Source organism: Panulirus ornatus, chromosome 40, assembly GCF_036320965.1.
Source record: "Panulirus ornatus isolate Po-2019 chromosome 40, ASM3632096v1, whole genome shotgun sequence".
Classification (NCBI taxonomy): Eukaryota; Metazoa; Arthropoda; class Malacostraca; order Decapoda; family Palinuridae; genus Panulirus; species Panulirus ornatus.
The window spans coordinates 12967781-12988283 of NC_092263.1; the positions used below are offsets into that span (position 1 = coordinate 12967781).

General features: G+C 36.5%; 2 protein-coding genes across 7 annotated transcripts in view; one reads left to right on the forward strand and one right to left on the reverse strand.

The window, feature by feature from the left end:
• Positions 1-265: 265 nt before the first annotated feature.
• LOC139761430 (uncharacterized) lies at positions 266-15766 on the reverse strand. The gene is made up of 10 exons (XM_071685605.1): positions 15446-15766; positions 13281-13343; positions 11268-11483; positions 10137-10274; positions 8246-8395; positions 6741-6920; positions 5058-5128; positions 3383-3555; positions 2154-2337; positions 266-979 (listed from the first exon to the last, which is right to left on the reverse strand). The coding sequence occupies exons 1-10, from the start codon at positions 15764-15766 to the stop codon at positions 793-795; spliced, it is 1683 nt and encodes a 560-aa protein (XP_071541706.1). The 3' UTR covers positions 266-792.
• Positions 15767-15849: 83 nt separating this feature from the next.
• Positions 15850-20503, forward strand: part of LOC139761431 (BRISC and BRCA1-A complex member 1-like) — a 38771-nt gene continuing 34117 nt past the window's right edge. For 2 of the 6 annotated variants that reach the window (XR_011715514.1, XM_071685610.1), the window contains exon 1: positions 15850-15986. Coding sequence is in view for 2 of the 6 variants with exons in the window: in XM_071685608.1 (XP_071541709.1) it covers positions 16880-16922 (43 nt within the window). In the remaining 4 variants the exon portion in view is untranslated. Of the gene's footprint in view, positions 15987-16790; positions 16923-20503 lie in introns of those variants that run through there. The other 4 variants (XM_071685609.1, XM_071685608.1, XM_071685607.1 and 1 more) reach the window with 4 other exon arrangements.

A 20503-nucleotide genomic window follows, 5' to 3' on the forward strand; every position in this document is an offset into this window, starting at 1 on the left:
ATCAATGTGGCAAAATCAACACTTATCAGCTGGCCGTATTCTAGAACAAGTTAAAGACACAAGCTAATCACCTTCATTATCTGTTAATACATTGGAACTCTTTCTGAAAGTTCTCACAAGCTTGGTAAAAGTGATATGTTTTGCTTACTGTGGCTATCAATGACTAATTCATTAAGTTTGCTTATAAGCAGTTATGATGTTTCTAACATACTTGATTTGTAGACTCTTCCAGGAAATATATTACTCAAAACAAAACCTAAGCAGGAATAGTACATATATTCTTTATTCATTGTCAAGATCAGAAATGAATTCAAAGATTGAGTGATAAGAGTGCAGGAGATGATGAAAAATGAAAAACTAAAAAAGTAACAAGGTTGTAAGATTATGAAGAATGAAAAATAATGGTTAAATCCTGTGCTTAGTTTGACTGTGTGTCATTTAACACTACAGAGCTATATTGTTATATGGCAACAACAGTAATACTATATGGAATGTACTCAATACTGGAATAAAATTAAAAATAGACCTAACAACAAGACTGGCGCATTGTAACGAATTTCATTTTATCACTACACAATATAAATCAAATACTACTTAAAAAAGAAATTACTGCACATCAAAAGCATGATTTCATAACCACAGCCAACAATAGAATCCTGAGTACATCTCACTAAATCCTAAATTTGAATATACATTATTAACATCTCCAGAATTTTCTTATTACCTTCCCCTTTACAAAACTTTACTCTATTAAAGCTCTACTACTGAGCTTAAACTAGTGAAAAATGTCAACTAATTGGTACAATTAGAGGCTCCTCCAGGTGTGGGCTTGTCATACTGAGCATAGCTGGTTCGTGTGCCAGCAAGCTCAATGAGATAGCGGTCAGGATTATCCAACCAGTCTGAACTATTCATTTTAACCTTCCTTCGATTCTCAGTGTCTTTCACTTCTCGTTTTTTCAGCTCAATCTGTGCTTCTCTGCAAAATATATGCAAATAAATAATTATGTGGAATGCCTATAGTAAAGGATGTGGTGGTTAATGATCTGGCAAAGGCTAAATTCCTAATAAAGGAGCTGAAAATACTGAGGGAGGGGTTAGTGGTCATGAGGGTGCAAAAAAAAAAATAAATGAAAAAGAGGCAAGTAATGATAAAGGTCAGATTGGAAATACTGTGGCAGGAGTTAGTAATACTGAGGAGAGTTGGTAGTAAGGAAGAAGAAAGAAGATATTACTGGAATACGGAGGGAGGGGTTGGTAGTATTGTGAAACTTGTTAAACAACTGGTTCTAAGAGGTGCAATTATTAATGAAAATGTCATCAGTCATAGAAAGTAAGGCAGAGCACTGAGGGTCTTTGCCGGGAGTGCTAAGCAAGAAATTGGTGGTAATGAGAGAAGGGTTGGCAGTTCTCAGGTATAAGTGGGTGGTTCTGAACCGGAAGTGTTATTAATATCATTGAAGGAGTTAGTAGTAGAAAACTGAAGAAGGCAGTGGTAATAATGTGGGAAGTAATGAGGGAAGAGTTGACAGTACTGAAGAAATGTTAGTAAAATGAAGGAAGAATATGGCATTACTAAGGGAGTGAGCTCAAAGTACTTAGAGAATTGATGATAGTATGAAGAGTAGAAGGCTAAGAGTACTATGGAAGAGTCTGATATGCATAAGAGAGAATTTATTCTGGATGAAACACTAGTTAGTAATATGGAAAGGGTGTTCAGTAGTTCCAGTAATATCTTCTTACCTTGCTCTCCCTTTTAAAAAAGTAATGTGATAATCATAACCAATGCAAAATAAAAAAAAAATCTTATAGTAATATTGCCCTCTGTACAATGAAGCAATAATCAGCACCAGCATACAACAAAAATACTTTTATAAAGTGGTATGTGGATATTTTCATTTAACATTATGTCCATATCAGATTATCTGACCACAGGCTGTGTTGTGAACTTTAACAAACTGTTAATCCTTCCCAGCAACTATAAATGAATATCTTGGTGTCTTGAGATTATCTGTGGACTTGCCCATGATACTTTCCATGACTAGACTGCTCAAGTACAGTAATTCACCAGGGGTTCAAGTTCTGATATTCAAATTCATTTTCCCTCCCCTTACAACAAATTCTTAACTGACAACGCATAAAATATTACTCACTTGGCTTCACATGTGCCACATCCCCAGACTTCAATAGAATGCAGCTTGAAGGGGATCTTTCGATAAGTGACGAAATTTAGGTTCAAGTCAAGTGTTAGGACACGATTGGTGTTGTCTGTACCAACCTGGAAGCCAGTGGGAAACCCTCTTGATGTCACATTAAAATACATCATCTTTGCCCCACCTGAATAGGAAAAACAATAATAAGTGACTCGGTGAATCTTAGCTAGTCTTATATAAGCATTCTACTTCCACATGAACTTCAGCAAAATTTATGACATCATCTGCTCCAAACATACTAATTCACAAGTTATTTCTTCTTATAAACTTCAATGAACAATTACCAAAATCAACTCCAAAAATACTTCAACTAAAAAACATATAAACTGTAAAATGGTTTCAAAACTTAATCTTGTCAAGATGCTGTAAGAGCTATTGAAAAAAAAATACATATTGATGATTAATACAGAGTAAAGTTGGTCTCACTGTCCTCTCTCTACCAGAACAAATTATGTCCATGATCTGTGCTGTAGACCTATCAAGGGACCAGACTAAAGGGTAATGAATCTATTAATTTCACTATCCACATTACTTTAATATCCTCTGGTAAATTATTCCTAAGTCTCATCATTCAACTCTGATGGAATAATTCCCAGTGGTTTTTCTGTTTCCAAGCTTTTATCATTCCCATGAACAAAAGGTAAAGATCTCTCAGAACACTTGTAACAATGAGTTGGTTGAAACGTGAAAGAAAGTTTTTGCACTACACATTCAAGAAGCAAGTTACTTATGAAATGAACATAAATTTACAACAGGATGCATGTCTGTAATCAGAGTTAACTCTCTTGGCTTCTGCCCCACAGACAAATCCCTCAAACACATTCCACAATTTACACATTATTGTACTGTCATGGCTACATGCTAGATGGGAGTTCCCAGAGGGAACAGGCATCAGAGACAGAGATACATAGAATCTGCTAATCATTTATTCAGATTAATAATCTTTTATACATAGAAAATAAAAAGAACACTGACATAAGTGTTACCATTAGCACTAAAAGTAATTCACTTTTTATGGGTAGAGAAAAAATTTTTTTACTCTGAGACTTCTGTCATTCAACAATCATGCATACAACTTGATCATACTAGCCTTTTCTCATGTCCATAACAAGTTGGACTTTATATGTGGAGAAACAGTAAAAGGAGATACTCTCAAATGAAACACTTACTTTCAATTACTTTATATTCTGGGGTCAAATGCATGCAGAGACAATTCTCATTGCCCCAGAAGTGCTTTGAGTCTCTCCATCTATCATCACATGCTAAGCAGAACATGTTACCGCCTTCCGCAATCATGAACATCAATGTTGGGCCTTGGTAACCAAACACATGATACTGGAACCTATGGAATTAGGGAGAATTACTAAAAGAATCAAAAAGAACTTCTATAAAGTAGCAAAGCTCTATCTAGAGGCACATACCTAGGACAGAAAAATCTTACAAATACAAAATCTTAATACAAACTTGGGTGAAACACAAATTTAGCAGTTTAAGAATGTCCCTCCAAGATAAATCCATTTGTCTTTTAGAGTTTATATAAAGGAAAGCCTGACAATGGAGGCCAATCTAAAATGTACTTGTAAACAGTTTTGTCTGATATTATCATTAACGTACGTCCTCAAAACCTCATTTATGGGGCTTCCACAGCTTTGAAGCTGCACTCCATACAGGAGTAGGGATTCCCTTAAAGCAAGAAGATCCATGATGAGATTGTACTCCTTTCCATCCAATGATGATGATATAGCCTCTCCAAAGATGACTTCTAATTCATAGTATAACCATTTGCAGGTAAAGTCCAATATTTACCAACTAACACCTTTGTGGCTTTGAGATTTTTTCAGAATACCTCTCCATTGACAGTGCATTATCAGAAAGGTCACAAATGGTATCATGAATAACAACTGTCTTTCCCACTTACAATCTGTGTGATTGTTCCAGAGGATCCTCCATGCTGGGTTGGATAATCTTTTCTGGCTAATTAACAAACCATGGAACATTTGTCCTTCACAATGCCACAAAAGGTACAGTAAGAAATAACTAACTGTCATAACATTACTACCTATGGCCCCACTAATTCATGACCCATTCAGAAGCAGCTATACTCCCTACTAATGTCATACAGGATGCCACCAGGAAGAATGTCCTAGCTAACCCTGCCACTTATCATTGTTTCTATGAACAAAACTATTTATGTATATACATGTGTATGTGGGTGGGTTGGACCATTCTTTCGTCTGTTTCCTTGCGCTACCTCGCTAATGCGGGAGACAGCGACAAAGCAAAACAAATAATAAATAAATAAATAATGAACAAAACCATGAGGGTATATCTGTTTCTTCAACTACTGCAACATTAAGTACTATGGAAATAAGGCTATTCCTCTGGCTACTGTGGAATAAATAACTTCCCAACTACTGCATCTTATGGCAGTATCATAGAGACTAGCTATTTTTTCAACTAATATAACCTGTGGTACTACACAGGAAAGAGCTTTCTTCAAAGCTGTTGCCATCCGTGGTTCTACACTGTGGCTATCTATGGTACCATGAGGAACAACTCTCCACCCCAATCCATGTAATGGGAAGAAGTGTTGGGGATATAATGCATCCATAACTACTGCATGCTGAGGTTTTAGCCATGCTATGAAAACATGCTTTGCTCTTTCAGTTCATACTAAGACAAACATTTGGACCTTACCTTCTGAAAATGATGTTACTGGTAATCCAACTGTCACCTTCTGGAACTTAAGCAGCAGTCATACTAGGTACTACATACCGAATTTGAGGTTGCTGCCATTTCAGTATGAACTACTAATTATGAGGCTATCATCATCTCATGACTTACCTGTTGATACTGAGGCCGTGGTTTTCACTGTTATACAGAGGGATCCAATGTGTAGGACTCACAGCAGATATCTACAAGGAAAAATTGCATATTCATGCATTTACAGAGAATGACTATAAACTGAATAAAAGGAAAATTAGGAAGAAAGGCAAAACAAAGACTAGTGAAACACAGTTGGAGGTTATGTATACAAGGTACAGAAGAGTAACAATTACAGTAAAACAGGAATGCATCAGATCAGCTGGCAATATAAAGAAACTCATTGATGTAGAATCTGAAAGGTCTTATATGGATTACCCTCAGACATCTGGAATAAGGCTGTACTTTGGACCATTTTGGAAAAAGGTATTCACAATTAAGACAGATTACATTTTTTCTTTCGCCTACGTTACAACATACAGACAAAATATACGAGACTTGGTTTCTGGAAAAATTTAGAATTTTCTTACATGTCTGTTCTTTACCATACACAGTATACCGATTCGAATTTCCTTGAAACAATTCACTCTGGTGTCAGTCAGGTGTAAAAGTAATGCTGTAAATAAAACTGTAAGCGCTTAGGCAGTAAAAGTATATACAGTTCTAATGAAGAAAAGAGTGAAAGGGAGAAAAGAGGATATATGTGTCAGAGGTGGAGGGAACAAGAAGTAGGAGACCAAATGGGAAGTGGAAGGATGGAGTGAAAAAGATTTTGAGCGATTGGGGCCGGAACATGCAGGAGGGTGAGAGGTGTGCAAGGAATATAGTGAATTGTGATGTTGTGTTATACCGGGGTTGATGTACTGTCAATGAACTGAACAAGGGCACGTGAAACGTCTGGGGTAAACCATGGGAAGGTCTGTGTGGCCTGGATGTGAATAGGGAGCTGTTTTCAGTGCAATACACATAACTTTCCAAAAGAGAGAATAGAAGATGGAACCAAAAACATATTTCCTGAAATATTTTCTTTTTTAGTGCTAATCTGATGAGGCAGAAAGAATCAAGCAAAAAAAAAAAAAAAGTTGAGGGAAGCATGTGGGATGTCTGATCATTTCTTAGGGGATATGCGTCTTAGAGCTTGTAATGGTTTTTGGGAAAAGAGGATATGACTTAAGTGAAAGGGGTAGTGAAAGTAAGCAAGTTGGATAAAAACTTGTGCGAAGATACCAAGAGAGACTTAGTGAAGACCGAATATGGTGAGAGTTAACGAGAAATAGAGAGTGGAAGCTGTTAAGAGAAGCGATACTTGAATTTGCAAATGAAGTATGTGGCACATGGAATGTAGGTCGTGGGATGATGAAATTAAATTGCTAGAAAAAAGTAGAAAAGAGCATGGATGGTATCTGCAGGGAAGGAGAGTAAGCAGAAGAAAGTCAACCACCTCGCCTCATCCCCTTACTTCTCTTGCTTGTTGCATTATGCTCATTTTTTCAGCAGCTACTACTCTGTCATAGTTATCTGTTCTAAGTTCATTCAGTATTGTCTTCAACCATAAGTCTAATCTATTAAATGTTTCTATAGCACTACCTTTTGAGAGTGAAACAAGATTAAAAGTGTCACTCAAAAAGGAAATGTCAAGACAGGAAATTCTTATGAATTTAAAACACTTATGGAAAGTTACATTCTCACCATTCATACAAAGTCAAGGTAACAATTTTTGTAAAAATCTCATATCACTATGAAAAAACACTATCATAATCTTACCATTCTGTCAATAAAGACATGAGGATCAAGTAACAAATTGTTGGAAGTGGGGAGATTTTTGGTCTTCTGTTTGGTGTAGATTACAGGAAGGGTACATGTTAGAAGCCAGATGAGTGCTGGATGAAGAGAGACACAAGAAGATTTGCTGGCACAGTCTAAGATAGGGGTTTCTCGATCATCCTGTTCAATGACATGAAACAATTTATAATTCGTGATGTCATGATGATATAAAAAAAATGCACTTCATCATAATTCCATCCTAATCAAATGCTGATATGACATACTGCTTCAAAATGAAAGAATTACAAGTAACTCCAAAATAAAACGTTAGCATTTTCATACTAACAAATTACAAAAGAAGATGCACACAATAACTGCAACACACTCATGATGATAAACCAATGCTGTGCCCAGTATATATCCAAAAATTATGCTGCACTTTGTGGGTAATCAAATGACATGATACTGCAATTTGTGTAATGAAGGGGTAACATATCAAACGGACAATGATACTAAAAGTAGAAATAAAGTAAAGGAAGAGCTGTACACTCTAAGAGAAGCTAAAGAGTACTTTGATGCACCTTTCTGAATTTTTGAACTGTATTTCAGAGGAGGAAAACATGATTTTTTGCAAATGGCAAGCAAGTGAAAAAACGAAAATAGGGACGGGGAGAAAGAAACAGCTAATTCTTTTAGAGACACCCTTAACACATTTACAGATGTGTTGATTCCCAACAAAACTGTGGCCTATAGTAAATTTTACATTGCTTATGTGGGTAAAAGGTACAACTGTAATGCTGCTGAAGATGTAAGATGGCCAAAAAATTATTTAAGTGTGAGAGTGAACTTTTGCTTGAATTTTGGATGAACTGAGTATAACATATGATCTTGGGTGACGAGAAAGTTATTCCAGGATACTATGGTAAAAATCAAATATATATATAAAAGAAATGGACTTTGTCAATTCTAATGCCATGTGAATGCCAATGCACTTGTAGACTAGCCTTGACAAAGCCTTTCATAGCCCTAGGTTTCACACAGCACACTAACAAGGGCTTCAATTTGAAATCTCTTGCAACACAGCCAACAAGAAGAAAACCCAAACAACCTCCAGCATACCAAAAATCAGCCCCTTACTCAGATCTTCCTCAAAATCCCATCCATACATTTTACACAACCATGGTGACATCACTGAAATGACAATAACGAAAATAACAAATCAAATGAAACACATATCATAATAAAGCATTAATTTTTGACAAATAAAGAATCACTATCAACTGAGTTAATATATATTAAGGTATGCTTGCTAATCTTAGAATACGTATTTCAATACAAAAATGGAAGTTGCTGCCTCTTGAAAAATACATGCTCTCACATAAATTATGCATTATTACCAGTAACTGTGGACTAAACTGGAGCTAACTTGTGTAAAGCTTTAGCTGTTGTTCAACATGAAAGATTTAACCCTTTGACCTCAAGACACACAACACTAAAATACTGACCTCTTTCTCATCTGTATTGTCTTGTATGGTACGATGGCCAACTGTTAAAATGTGTGTGATGTAACGGTGTAGCCACTTAACCAAGCGTGGGCAATGTTGACACACCCAGCTATGTAGATATTTAGTATTCACACTCTCCTTCCCATGCATCTGTCAAGTAAAATCCATAACAATTCACATATATACAATAATGGTCATGGAATACCAGTTAATATGGTAATTTTCAAGTATCTTCCAAGCTGTGCTTCAAAGAACAAAATGATCATTAACAGGGAGAAATCCTAGACTAAAACTGATTCGTATTATCATTTATGATTGCCTGATGTGATCTCATAACACAAATACATTCATTCAGTTTTTTACACATGGTTGCATCTCCCATCTCAGCAAAGTACAATAAAGGACAAACAAAACATGGCTTCATTTCTAATCACTTCATAAATTTCCACAGAGAACCAATAATAAAACCCTTTGTACCTATGAAACACTTTCAATAATCAAAGGCAAAAAATAAAACAATGAATTTTAAAGCCATATCTTAACATATTCACATCAGTTCTATTCATCCTGTCCCATGCATGCCTCTCATCCTCCTGAGAGTTCAGGTACCAATACCCCAAAGCCTCTTTCACTCTATCATTTCACTTCCTTTGTCACCCCATCCCTCTTATTACATCACCTGATATGTTAAACCTTTTAATCAGTCTTTCTTTGCTCACTGTCTCCACGTGTCTGAATCACAAGGTCCTCAGGCACTTACTTTATTGCATTCAATGTTCAAGACTCATGTCCATACAACATAGTCAGGACTAATTAACCTTTAAACATAAGCATCTTTGCCACAGCAAAACAATGACTTCTTCCACACTCCTTGATACACCCATGACCTCAGCTCCCTCTCACACCCTATGACTTTCCCCAAAGAATAATAATAATAATAATAATAATAATAATAATAATAATAATAATAATAAAAATATCGATAATAAATTCTCACAAAAAATTCTGATAATTTGGAACATATCACAGTTGCAATAAACATTAAAAATTCTATAAAAAAAAATTACATTAAAATTGGGGTACTTTCAATAAAAACTAAGTTTATTAAACATAAACTGCAAAATATAAAGAAAAATGAGTGCCATAGTTCACTAATAAGATGCAGTGTTACATGTGGAATCACTGAGTTTTTATAGCATTCGTCCTTCATCTGAAATGAAGTAATAGCTTTGTGTAGGATACAGTACAATCATGGACGGAGAGTGTGGTGGAAAGTAACTATTGGTGGTAGTCAGAGTCAGCATTCTGGTAATGGAAGTAATCACTCCCAAAGTGACATTAAATTTACATTTTTTCCTTATTTTTCTTGTCTTTCATTCTGAACTTCTATTAGTCTTTGGTGCCATACAAGAGATGCAAATTATAGTAATGTTCATTTATGTGCTGTAATCAATATCTTTCTGTGAACTGTTTACCATGAGAGATTACAAACAGTACTCAAGCTGCTTTACTAATCATGTAGCCAATATAATGAGTATTATACAATAGTGAGGTGAGGAATGGCCCTCCTAACCAAATATGGTCAACAAAAGGAAGAAGATTATCATGTAGAGTTAAAGACAAAATGATCTACTGGTCTTTTTAGTGGGGCTGACTAACATAGCTTTAATGTTCTATGAGATGAGGTCATGTTTATTGCCTTCACTCCAGTGTCATTGAAAATTTGCAAATTAATGCCGACTAAGAATAAGTCTGGTGACAATGGCATTAATAAGATCAACAAATTCAACAGAGAATAAGAGTATATTGCACATGTCTATTACACCACTTGTCACTGAATACCACCTGTTCACTGATAATAAAAACTTATGATTCATCCCGGGTTACTTACAGCAGCATTTACCACAGCCATCAGAATGTCATCTGGCAGACAACAGGTGTGATGTGCAGCCTTGGATATATGGTATGCAGAAAAAACTAATTCACAAACATCCTTCTTGTCAATCTTTTCCTTGTCTTCAGCAAAGACCTGTAAAGAAAATGAAGCCTGGTTCCTACCAAACCTTTGAACCTGTTTCAAGAAAGGCATGAATAAACATGCTTCCAAGCGCCTTCAAGAAAGGCATGAATAAACATGCTTCCAAGCGCCCTGTTTGTGCTCGTCTCCATGCAAGATAATATGGTAACCCTAACTAGCTTTTTCTTCTTACCTCTATCACAGCTAATATGCAAGTAATTAGCCACCAATATGTAAAGGAAAGAATGAGTACTATGTTAAAAAATATATCATTCATATAACAGTAAAGACAGATAGATTTGACAGTTATGCATGGGGGCACAAGGTGGGCTGGCAAAAGCCTGTTTAAACTGTAAATTGCCAGGTACCTAATATGTGGCTAGGATATTTCATTGCATGGCATATTTTCCCATATGAAATAACATGCAATGCAAACTTGACAGGAGGTGAATGCCTGTTGTATCTTCAGCACATAATCAAGTTCAGAAAACATATACATATTTCGTGAAGCAAATCCTGTTTGACATTCAGCAAAGAGGACTAAATGTGACAGCTCGCCAGAAACTTTTAGTGTTAAAGCGAGAGATCCTAAGTATAACTTTCCAGCCATTTACCTGTCTTACTATCCTTCTATCTCTTCATCTACTGTACTGTATTAGTCCAAAAGTACACTGTAAATCTACCCATCTAATAATAGATCATATCTAACACACTCAATTCAGGTTTACACCTTCCATGTAAAGTTACATTGCTGCATTCATGTTTATACCTTACATATGACGTTACAGTTACATGTACAGTTACAAAGCTTTTATATATATGTGCAGGTTATAATCATTCTCCAATTTGTTTCTAGATTAATCTGAAGTCAAGATACTGCACACTGCAGCTATTTCAATGATCCATCAATCTGGGTATTTACAGTTCATATTCACTATCCAATATTCATCAACACTCAGTTTTCAAAAATGCTAAACACATAAAAGCAGCATTCAAAGAAAATACCTTAATATAAAACTCAAGTTGTTGGGGGTCTGTCATGAGCCCTAAAAGGTAATTTGCTGATGACAAAAATGCTGCCCTAGACAAAAGATCTTTAAAGATTATCTCAGTGTGCTGGTCCTCTTTCTGTGACTTTGTTGATGTTTTCTCTTGCCAATGAGTGATGAGGTAGTGGAACAACCGTTTACCAAGAGGTTGGTTGGCTTTACACACATATTTCTGAAAAGAAAACATCCTCTTAAAAGGTATGCGAGTGTTTGTAATATATTTTGTGAGTTTAAAGACCCTATCTGTAGGAAAAAATGGGAATGTAACTATTAAGCTATCTTTATTATGCTATTTCTCCCATTTATGACAAGATGACTCATGCAGTACTGCATTCAGACATTAGCCTTAGAGTACAACTCAAAATCCCAATTACTCTCATCCATAGGCTCCTTTGTTTTCCTGCCTTCCTGCACTTGTACTATATGCAATGTTTGTATTGAATATTGCAAAATAAGTGGCTGAAAAGTCAGCTCACCCATTTACATTCAAGAATTCTAGAAAATCTAACCAATGAGCTGTTACTCCACATCAAGAACCTGCACTCTCATCAATAGCAGCAATATCACAGTATCCACATCATTAACAATCAGTAGGCATTAAGAGATGTGGGGAAATATTACCTAAAACTCCAACATCACATGCCTATTTCCAAGAAAATAAAGGCATAATGGGGAAAAGACAGTATCTCTAGCTGAGAAGTACAGCCATTTCAGCTAAAACTCCATTTACCCTAAATGGAGATACAGCCTGAAAAATTTGGTAACTACACATAAAGCAAAACATCTAAAAACATCCCCACTTCTCATGGCATGATAGAAATAGAGTACTTTGTAATATAACCACTATTCTTAGGCAACAAGCCTTATACAATTCAGTAATACTCATGGTTTGTTTAGAAAATATTTGAAATGAAGTTTTATCCTAGGATTCAGATCAGTGAAAGAGTCTTTGGTTAGTTCCTAACACGATGGACTTTTGGAAGAACTTTTTTTCCAAAACATGCTAAAGTCATTCCAGATTCTGAGACTGTGATTTGATGTCCTCTTCCAGAGAGGAAAAATTACTGTATTTGGTAAAAGGACTGTATTTGGTTTGTCTTAATTCTCCAAAAGCCTTATGTGCTAGAAATTCTAAATAGAATCTCAGGTTCTATTAACTGTGTGAGGATCACATGCTCCTTAATCTTGAAGAGAAATATTCATCATTAAGATGGAGCATGGCATTTAAGAAGTGAAGTTCCTAATTACAAGAGTAACTGGCATACTTAAGAACATAGCTCCCAGTAACAACTGACGACAGAAAGATATCTTACATTGCATGGTAAGGAGAGGAATTCATCCAAATAATCACAGGATAATGCTTCAGCATAACTTGTCCTTTGCTCTTTGTCTAAAGGATAAATTTGCCTAAGACACTGCATACCATGATCTCTAGTAAAACATCTGACTTGCATCAAACCATAACCAAGGGATATTAATTATTGAACAAACTGCTTAGCTGCTTAATATATTAATGTATGCTGAACTCATTGAATATAGTCATAGAGTAAGAATGAATATGTAAAAACTTTCAAAAACAGTATACAGTATAAGAGTGACAGAATGGAAAGAGACTAAAACAAGGGAGAATGACAAAGTGAAGTATACGTGTGAGACAGAGTCTGGTGAAGAGTGGAAAGGTTACAAATGAAGTCTCTGAAACACATTTTGTGTATGTCAACTGAAAATAAAATGAAAATAGCATTAATGATAAATATAGAGGTTAATGTTGATAATATATCCAAAAGTAAGAGAGCAAAATAAATCATTCAATCAACATCAATTACATCAAAAAACACCAAGTACTTCAAAAGTATCTCTAGAAAAAACCAACATATGGTACTATAATGACCCTACAATCTTATGAAGAAAAAAGAATCTACAAAGGATATCCACAGGGAGCAAAAGGCAACAACTAATGACCACTTACAAGAAAAACATTTTCTGTGATGCCATCCAGGTTATCTTCAGCCAGAGATTTCGTCACCAGGATCTGGAATTAATTATAATAAACTATTCATGTTATCAAGCACAGCATTATTAATCTACTTACAATTTGTAATTCAAACAAAAGTAATACTGTCCTGTCTAGGTAGTATCAAAGAAGAAATTAGGAAAGGAGGAAGGAATGGAATACTTTGACAAAATAGAAATGTTACGTTAAAGCATGTAAAACCGTACTGGTACGATAAGATGAAGTTCAGAGCACATGCAAAGAATGTGTACAATACTAACCTAATCATCCACTATAATGTTTCCTTATACTGCAAAGGTATCACTTATTAGAAAATCACCCACTATGATGTTCCACTATTCTAAATCATCCACTGAGTCCTGCTGCTACACATCATCTACACAGCACTCCATTAACAAAAAAATACGTTGAGTTCCAAATCTGAGGATCACCAGCTACTTCATTACAATTCATAAACTGAGGTTTCCCATAAACGTATATTGATGAAATATTTAATTAATAATAAAAGCAGAAGAATGTGTAGCCCTGACACAGATGTGATTAATAATACTTCACGTTTCCATTGTCAACAAAATATAGTCTGAAGTGATCAAGGTATCTGTTTTGATACTATTTCCATTGGATAGTCCACAAACAATCCAATCAGCTGATACTTATTTTGATACTAATTCTATTAACTCTATAGACAGTCCATCATTTCTGTCTCTTTTACTGGCAGAATTTAGTTTGAACTCTTTAATACTTTTCTGGCTTTCCTTAATTTCCCATTCTAAATTTCACTCAAAGAAATAGGATTTCTTAATCCAATTCCTGTCATATTCATGCCAATCCCTCTGATTTTTCTTGCTCATAGTTAACATTTACCTATTACCTTTCATCTTGATGGATGACACTCTACAATTCTATTTTACACAAGATCAACTTCTCCATCAGTTCTCATCCAAAACATAACTACTGATCATGTCCCATTACTGAAGGACACAATATATTTCCTGTACTTTTCTCTTAAGGTACAGACCAATTTTTGTGGCCGCTAATTTGTTTTCCTTATTCTCCTCCTCTCAACCATACCATGTTCACTCTCACACCTCTCTATGTTGATGTCATTTAAAATGAACCCATTTCAGGCTACAGTCTGTCCACATGCATTCATCATCCGGGACATTCGCCCTCTTCTTACCCACTACACCCAAGACTTACAACACTGTCAAGATCCTGATAATGACACTGACCTTTCCTTCCACAAACTCACGACCTTTACATCTCTTCCATCCTCTGCCTCACCTCAGCTTCCATAAATCCCATCCCAATTCCAAGAAGCTAAAGCAGTCTGCTTCCCCATGTACACCCCCATTCAAACACAGACTGTTAATGCACGTATGTTTCAACCATAAATTGTGGCTGGTAGGTCTAAATGTGAGTTTCATATATACTGTTGATTTATACTGTTTCTTTTTACCTACTTGTACATCAAATAACCCCACATAATTTCATACTGTAGTTAACATGCATTGCTATTGCCTTATCAAATATTGTTTAATGTGACATTACGCCTCAAATCATGCTCTGCGAGTTATTGTATTATTCAAGGTCTACACCAGCACTGAGGGACAAAATCACACCATTTTCAAAGCTAATAGTAATGCCAGGTTAATTTAGGCTTTCCCAAAATATCTATTAACCCAAAATATTTATAAACACGATCATCTGGATGAATAGGTCTGAATAAGCTGCAAAATTAGTTCAAATTACATGTGGTTTGATTTCGTTCATTAATTAAAAAGACAAGACCTATCTAATGATATGAATTTGTTTTCTACTCTCTAGTACATCCCTCAAACATTTTTTCTTATGAAAATTAATCCCCTGGTTGAAATTATTGGCAAAATCTTACCCATGACTTGAAATTACTTACAAAGCTTTGCCCACGGCACTTTAGACTGTGTTCATCCATCCCACCAAATTAATTATGATATATGAATGTTTTTTATAAATGGAATTAAAAAGGAGCAAAAGTGATTCTCTTGATACTAAAAAAAAATAATGGGTCCGTTGTTTTCCATTGGAAATGAATTTTTCCACGAAATTCAGTATAACAAATGAAACAAAAGAATAATTACCTTTGCTAGTTTAACAAGAAATTCTGGTGGATCACTACAGACTACACGGGGGCCATTGGACCACTGTAACCCTGTTTTTGTCGATCCATTTTGTAATTCGCTGGGATGATTCCCCATTGTGTTTGGAGGTTTTGTTGTGTTGCCTGACAAGTGTTGCAATAGATCCTGGAGACAAGCAACCTTGACCGCCACGCGGGACAGAGGAGCATCGCGCCGCCGCCGGCTCATGGAACACAAGATTTCATTAAAGCAACTCATATTTTTTTTTTTACCATTGATATGATCTCTTTCTTTTTCTTTTTTTTTACAATTCTCACTCATGTACTATTTCCATTGGGGGGGGGGGTCACTGTTGGCTGATTTCATGACGCGTTTTCGTTAAAGAGGTCGTGAATCGCCTTGTCCTCCTTGGTCGTCAACTCCATAAAGAACATCTTTGACACACATCTACTACGACGGGAATCGCATCAGGTTCACTAGTTGTGTCACTTATAGTGATCAGCTGTTTACCAAAAACATTGCACGTGCTGCCCATAAGAAAGTAAGTCCCCTCATTAATTTTCATGGGCCTCGGTCTCCCCCCATAGGTAGGTCACGTGAAAAGGGTTGTGTGTAGGGGGGGGAGAGGGAGATGGGGGAGGGGATGTAATGGGTAATGAGAGGAAGGGGGGGAGAGAGAGTGTGTGGGTCCCCAGGGCGGCGTCTGGGGCAAAACTGGCGTGTGGCGAGGCTGTCACCACTGCAGCTGGTGACCTTTAACTTAAAAGTATGTCAAGGTAGGTGAGGTTGGGCTCAGTTAGGTGTGGCTGCTTCTCCCACGCGCGTGCAAAAAAAGAAAAAAAGTGATGAGACTTGTGAATGCAGCTAGTGCACAGTAGTCGAAGTCATTGTATAATAGGACAGATAGGTTAAGAGGTGCATCTTCAGGGTGTAAATCTCCATCCCCGTACTGTATAGATATATATATTGACAAGTATTTTGGATAATTGTGTTGCCCAGATGAGTGGCCGCTGGAAACAAAGATCCTCTCTGCGTTGAGGGATCAGGTTTTTGTTCATGTCTTAATGTCTTCAGTTTTTACAATCAGCTCCACGTCACAGGAATGTTTGTCATCTCCACAGCCTCTAGGACCTGAGCCATCTACAGTTAAAATGCAAGAGTGGAGAATGTGGTCATTGTTTTAATCCTAGGGACTGAGGGTGGCTAAAAATTGAAGTGAATATTGGTTTTCCAAATATTTTTAGCATATTGATAACTAGATTTCTAATAAAGAAGGGAAATTTAATCTGCAGTGTTAACTTTTATTGGAGCTACATAGATTCACTATAAGTAAGAAGTGTTTTTCAGTTACATTCAAATGGAAAAATTTGTAACGGGAGACAAAAAATCAAAACATTAGCTGCATTCTCACTGAAGAAGGAGGTAAAGCTCAACATGAACTATATGAGGAGACCTCCCGTAGTATGGATTGCTACTGGTATGCTATGATTCAAAAGTTTGCCCCTGGCACAATCACAAAAATTTATGTTTGAAACAGAGAAGGGAGCCAAGTGAGGACTTTCCCTCCAAGGCCTAGCCCTCTGTTCTTGATGCTACCTTGCTGATGCAGGAAATGGCAAATATGTGTGATATATATATATATATATATATATATATATATATATATATATATATATATATATATTTTTTTTTTTTGCCGGTCTCCCGCGTTTGCGAGGTAGCGCAAGGAAACAGACGAAAGAAATGGCCCAACCCACCCCCATACACATTTATATACATACGTCCACACACGCAAATATACATACTTACACAGCTTTCCATGGTTTACGCCAGACGCTTCACATGCCCTGATTCAATCCACTGACAGCACGTCAACCCCGGTATACCACATCGATCCAATTCACTCTATTCCTTGCTCTCCTTTCACCCTCCTGCATGTTCAGGCCTCGATCACACAAAATCTTTTTCACTCCATCTTTCCACCTCCAATTTGGTCTCCCACTTCTCCTCGTTCCCTCCACCTCTGACACATATATCCTCTTGGTCAATCTTTCCTCGCTCATTCTCTCCATGTGCCCAAACCATTTCAAAACACCCTCTTCTGCTCTCTCAACCACGCTCTTTTTATTTCCACACATCTCTCTTACCCTTACGTTACTTACTCGATCAAACCACCTCACACCATACATTGTCCTCAAACATCTCATTTCCAGCACATCCATCCTCCTGCGCACAACTCTATCCATAGCCCACGCCTCGCAACCATACAACATTGTTGGAACCACTATTCCTTCAAACATACCCATTTTTGCTTTCCGAGATAATATATATATATATATATATATATATATATATATATATATTACATACATATTCACCATTTCCCACGCTAGCAAGGTAGCATTAAGAAGAGAGGACTGAGCCTCAGAGGGAATATCCTTATTTGGTCCCTCTCTCTGTTCCTTCTTTTGGAAAATATATATGTATTATTTTCTTTCATGTTTGTTTGCCATTTCTCATATTCGCAAGATAGTGCCAGGAACAGACGAAGAAAGACCTCATTTTCTCACATCATTTCTCTAGCTGTCATGTTTAATGCATTGAAACCAAAGTCCCCTATCTACAACCAGGCCACATAGTTTCTCGTGGCAGTTTCACTTGCCCTGATTCATTCCATTGACAGCATGTCACTTCTAGTATACCTCATTACTACATTTTTTTTTATCCTGTGAACACCTTGCCTCTTCCATGTTCAACCCCTCCATGCTGGATCTTTTTCACTCCATCCTCCATCTCCAATTAGGTCTTCTTTTTTTGTTCCCATTATTTATGACATGTGTACTGTATCTGTGAACCTCTCCTCACTCATTCGCTTCATTTTAGCATACCCTTTTCACTTTTCTCAACCATACTCTTCTTATTGCTGTACCTATCTCTTACCATTTTATTACTGAATCAAACCACCTTACAGCACATATTGTCATTTCATTTCTGACACATCCATCCTCCTCTGCTCGGACCTATGACACTTCCACTTTCATGGTTCCATTCTCTGCTATGACCACTTGACTACCTCCAAATATATATACATTACATTTATTTATATACTTAATCACTGTTTCCTGCATCAGCGAGGTAGCACCAGGAAACAGATGAAGAATGGCCCATCCACTCATACACACACACACACATATATATATATATATATATATATATATATATATATATATATATATATATATATATATATATATATATGCATTTGTTTTACTTACTGTAGTTTTTATCTTTAGTTATCTTCTGTTCTATTATAAGTTTATTTTTATCTTGTAGCATTTCATCTGCTGTTATATCATCTGGAAATAAGTAAATGTTCATGTGGTAAATCCTTCTATTTTGTGTGTTCAAGTACTTTAATCAAATATATATTGTACTTCTAAGATAATGTTGTGGGGACAGAATGGATTAAGAGTTAAAAGTTGTTACGGATTGTGCTTGGCTTTTAGGGCCTTGAGGTAATTATGCTTGCTGCCCCACCCTTATTATCTTGACAATCTTGGCCACATTCCTCAGTAATAGTGATTTGCCAAGGTTACTTTCACTTTATTCATATTTTGCATTTTGTCTTCATATGTTGACTGTAAAGCTTGGTTAGGATGGAGTTGTGGACATTGCTAGCTCTATGGATGATATCAAATTTGCAGATTGTTGTTGGATGTTAGGGGATATTTGTATACATTGCCAGGTGAGTGAGCAGGATTTTATGTTTAGGAGATAGCATGTGTGTGTGTGTGTGTAGTAGATGTTTAGGTAGGACGAGATGTATAAATGGTTACATATATATGTGGATAGCATGTTATGCATAGACAGGTCCTATTATATGGATAGTGCTGTACCTTGTATTTAGATAATACTAGATGCGTGTGCATCACCAAGTAAATGGAGTGAACCATGTTCATGGATTTTACCACACATTGCCAGTACAGACTAGTATCTGATGCATTTGTGTAGTCATAAGGATGAGACCAGGTGTTCAAATTTTGACTTTTGATATATTTGTATGTGTGTGTGTGTGTGTGTTTGCAATAATATTCTTAACAACACTACCTTAATGATGCGGGAAATAGCAAATATGTATGAAAAAAAATTATTATATATGTATATATATATGTATGTGTGTGTGTGGTATTAAAAAGAGTGTGGTTGAGAGAGCAGAAGAGAGTGTATTGAAATGGTGTGGTCACATGGAAAGAATGAGTGAGGAAAGATTGACAAAGAGGATATATGTGTCAGAGGTGGAGGTAACGAGTAGAAGTGGGAGACCAAATTGGAGGTGGAAGGATGGAGTGAAAAAGATTTTAAGCGATCGGGGCCTGAACATACAGGAGGATGAAACGCATGCAAGGATTAGAGTGAATTGTAACAATTTGGTATACCGAGGACGACGTGCTGTCAGTGGATTGAACCAGGGCATGTGAAGCGTCTGAGGTAAACCATAGAAAGTTTTGTGGGGCTCGGATGTGGAAATGGAGCTGTGGTTTCGGTGCATTATTACATGACAGCTAGAGACTGAGTGTGAACAAATGGGGCCTTTGTTGCCTTCCTAGCGCTACCTCACGCACATGAGGGGGGAGGCAGTTGTTATTTCATGTGTGGCGAGGTGGCGATGGGAATGAATAAGGGCAGACAGTATGAATTATGTGCATGTGTACATATGTGTATGTCTGTGTGTGTATATATATATATGTATACGTTGAGATGTATAGGTATGTATATTTGCGTGTGTGGACGTGTATGTATACACATGTGTATGTGGGTGGGTTGGGCCATTCCTTTGTCTGTTTCCTTGTGCTACCTCGCTAATGCGGGAGACAGCGACAAAGCAAAATAAATAAATAATTTTTTTTTTTTTCCTTTGTTGCTTTCTCCCGCGTTTGCAAGGTAACGCAAGGAAACAGACGAAAGAAATGGCCTAACCCACCCCCATACACATGTATATACATACGTCCACACACGCAAATATACATACTTACACAGCTTTCCATGGTTTACCCCAGA

Excerpts from the sequence above, each read along its gene's own strand:
- LOC139761430 (XM_071685605.1), bottom strand. The coding sequence starts at position 15,766 with ATGAGTGAGAATTGTAAAAAAAAAGAAAAAGAAAGAGATCATATCAAT. Across the intron at positions 11,484-13,280 it reads TCACAGAAAATGTTTTTCTT|AAATATGTGTGTAAAGCCAA; the intron begins GTAAGTGGTCAT and ends TTTTCTTTTCAG. Across the intron at positions 6,921-8,245 it reads ACAATACAGATGAGAAAGAG|GATGATCGAGAAACCCCTAT; the intron begins GTCAGTATTTTA and ends GTCATTGAACAG.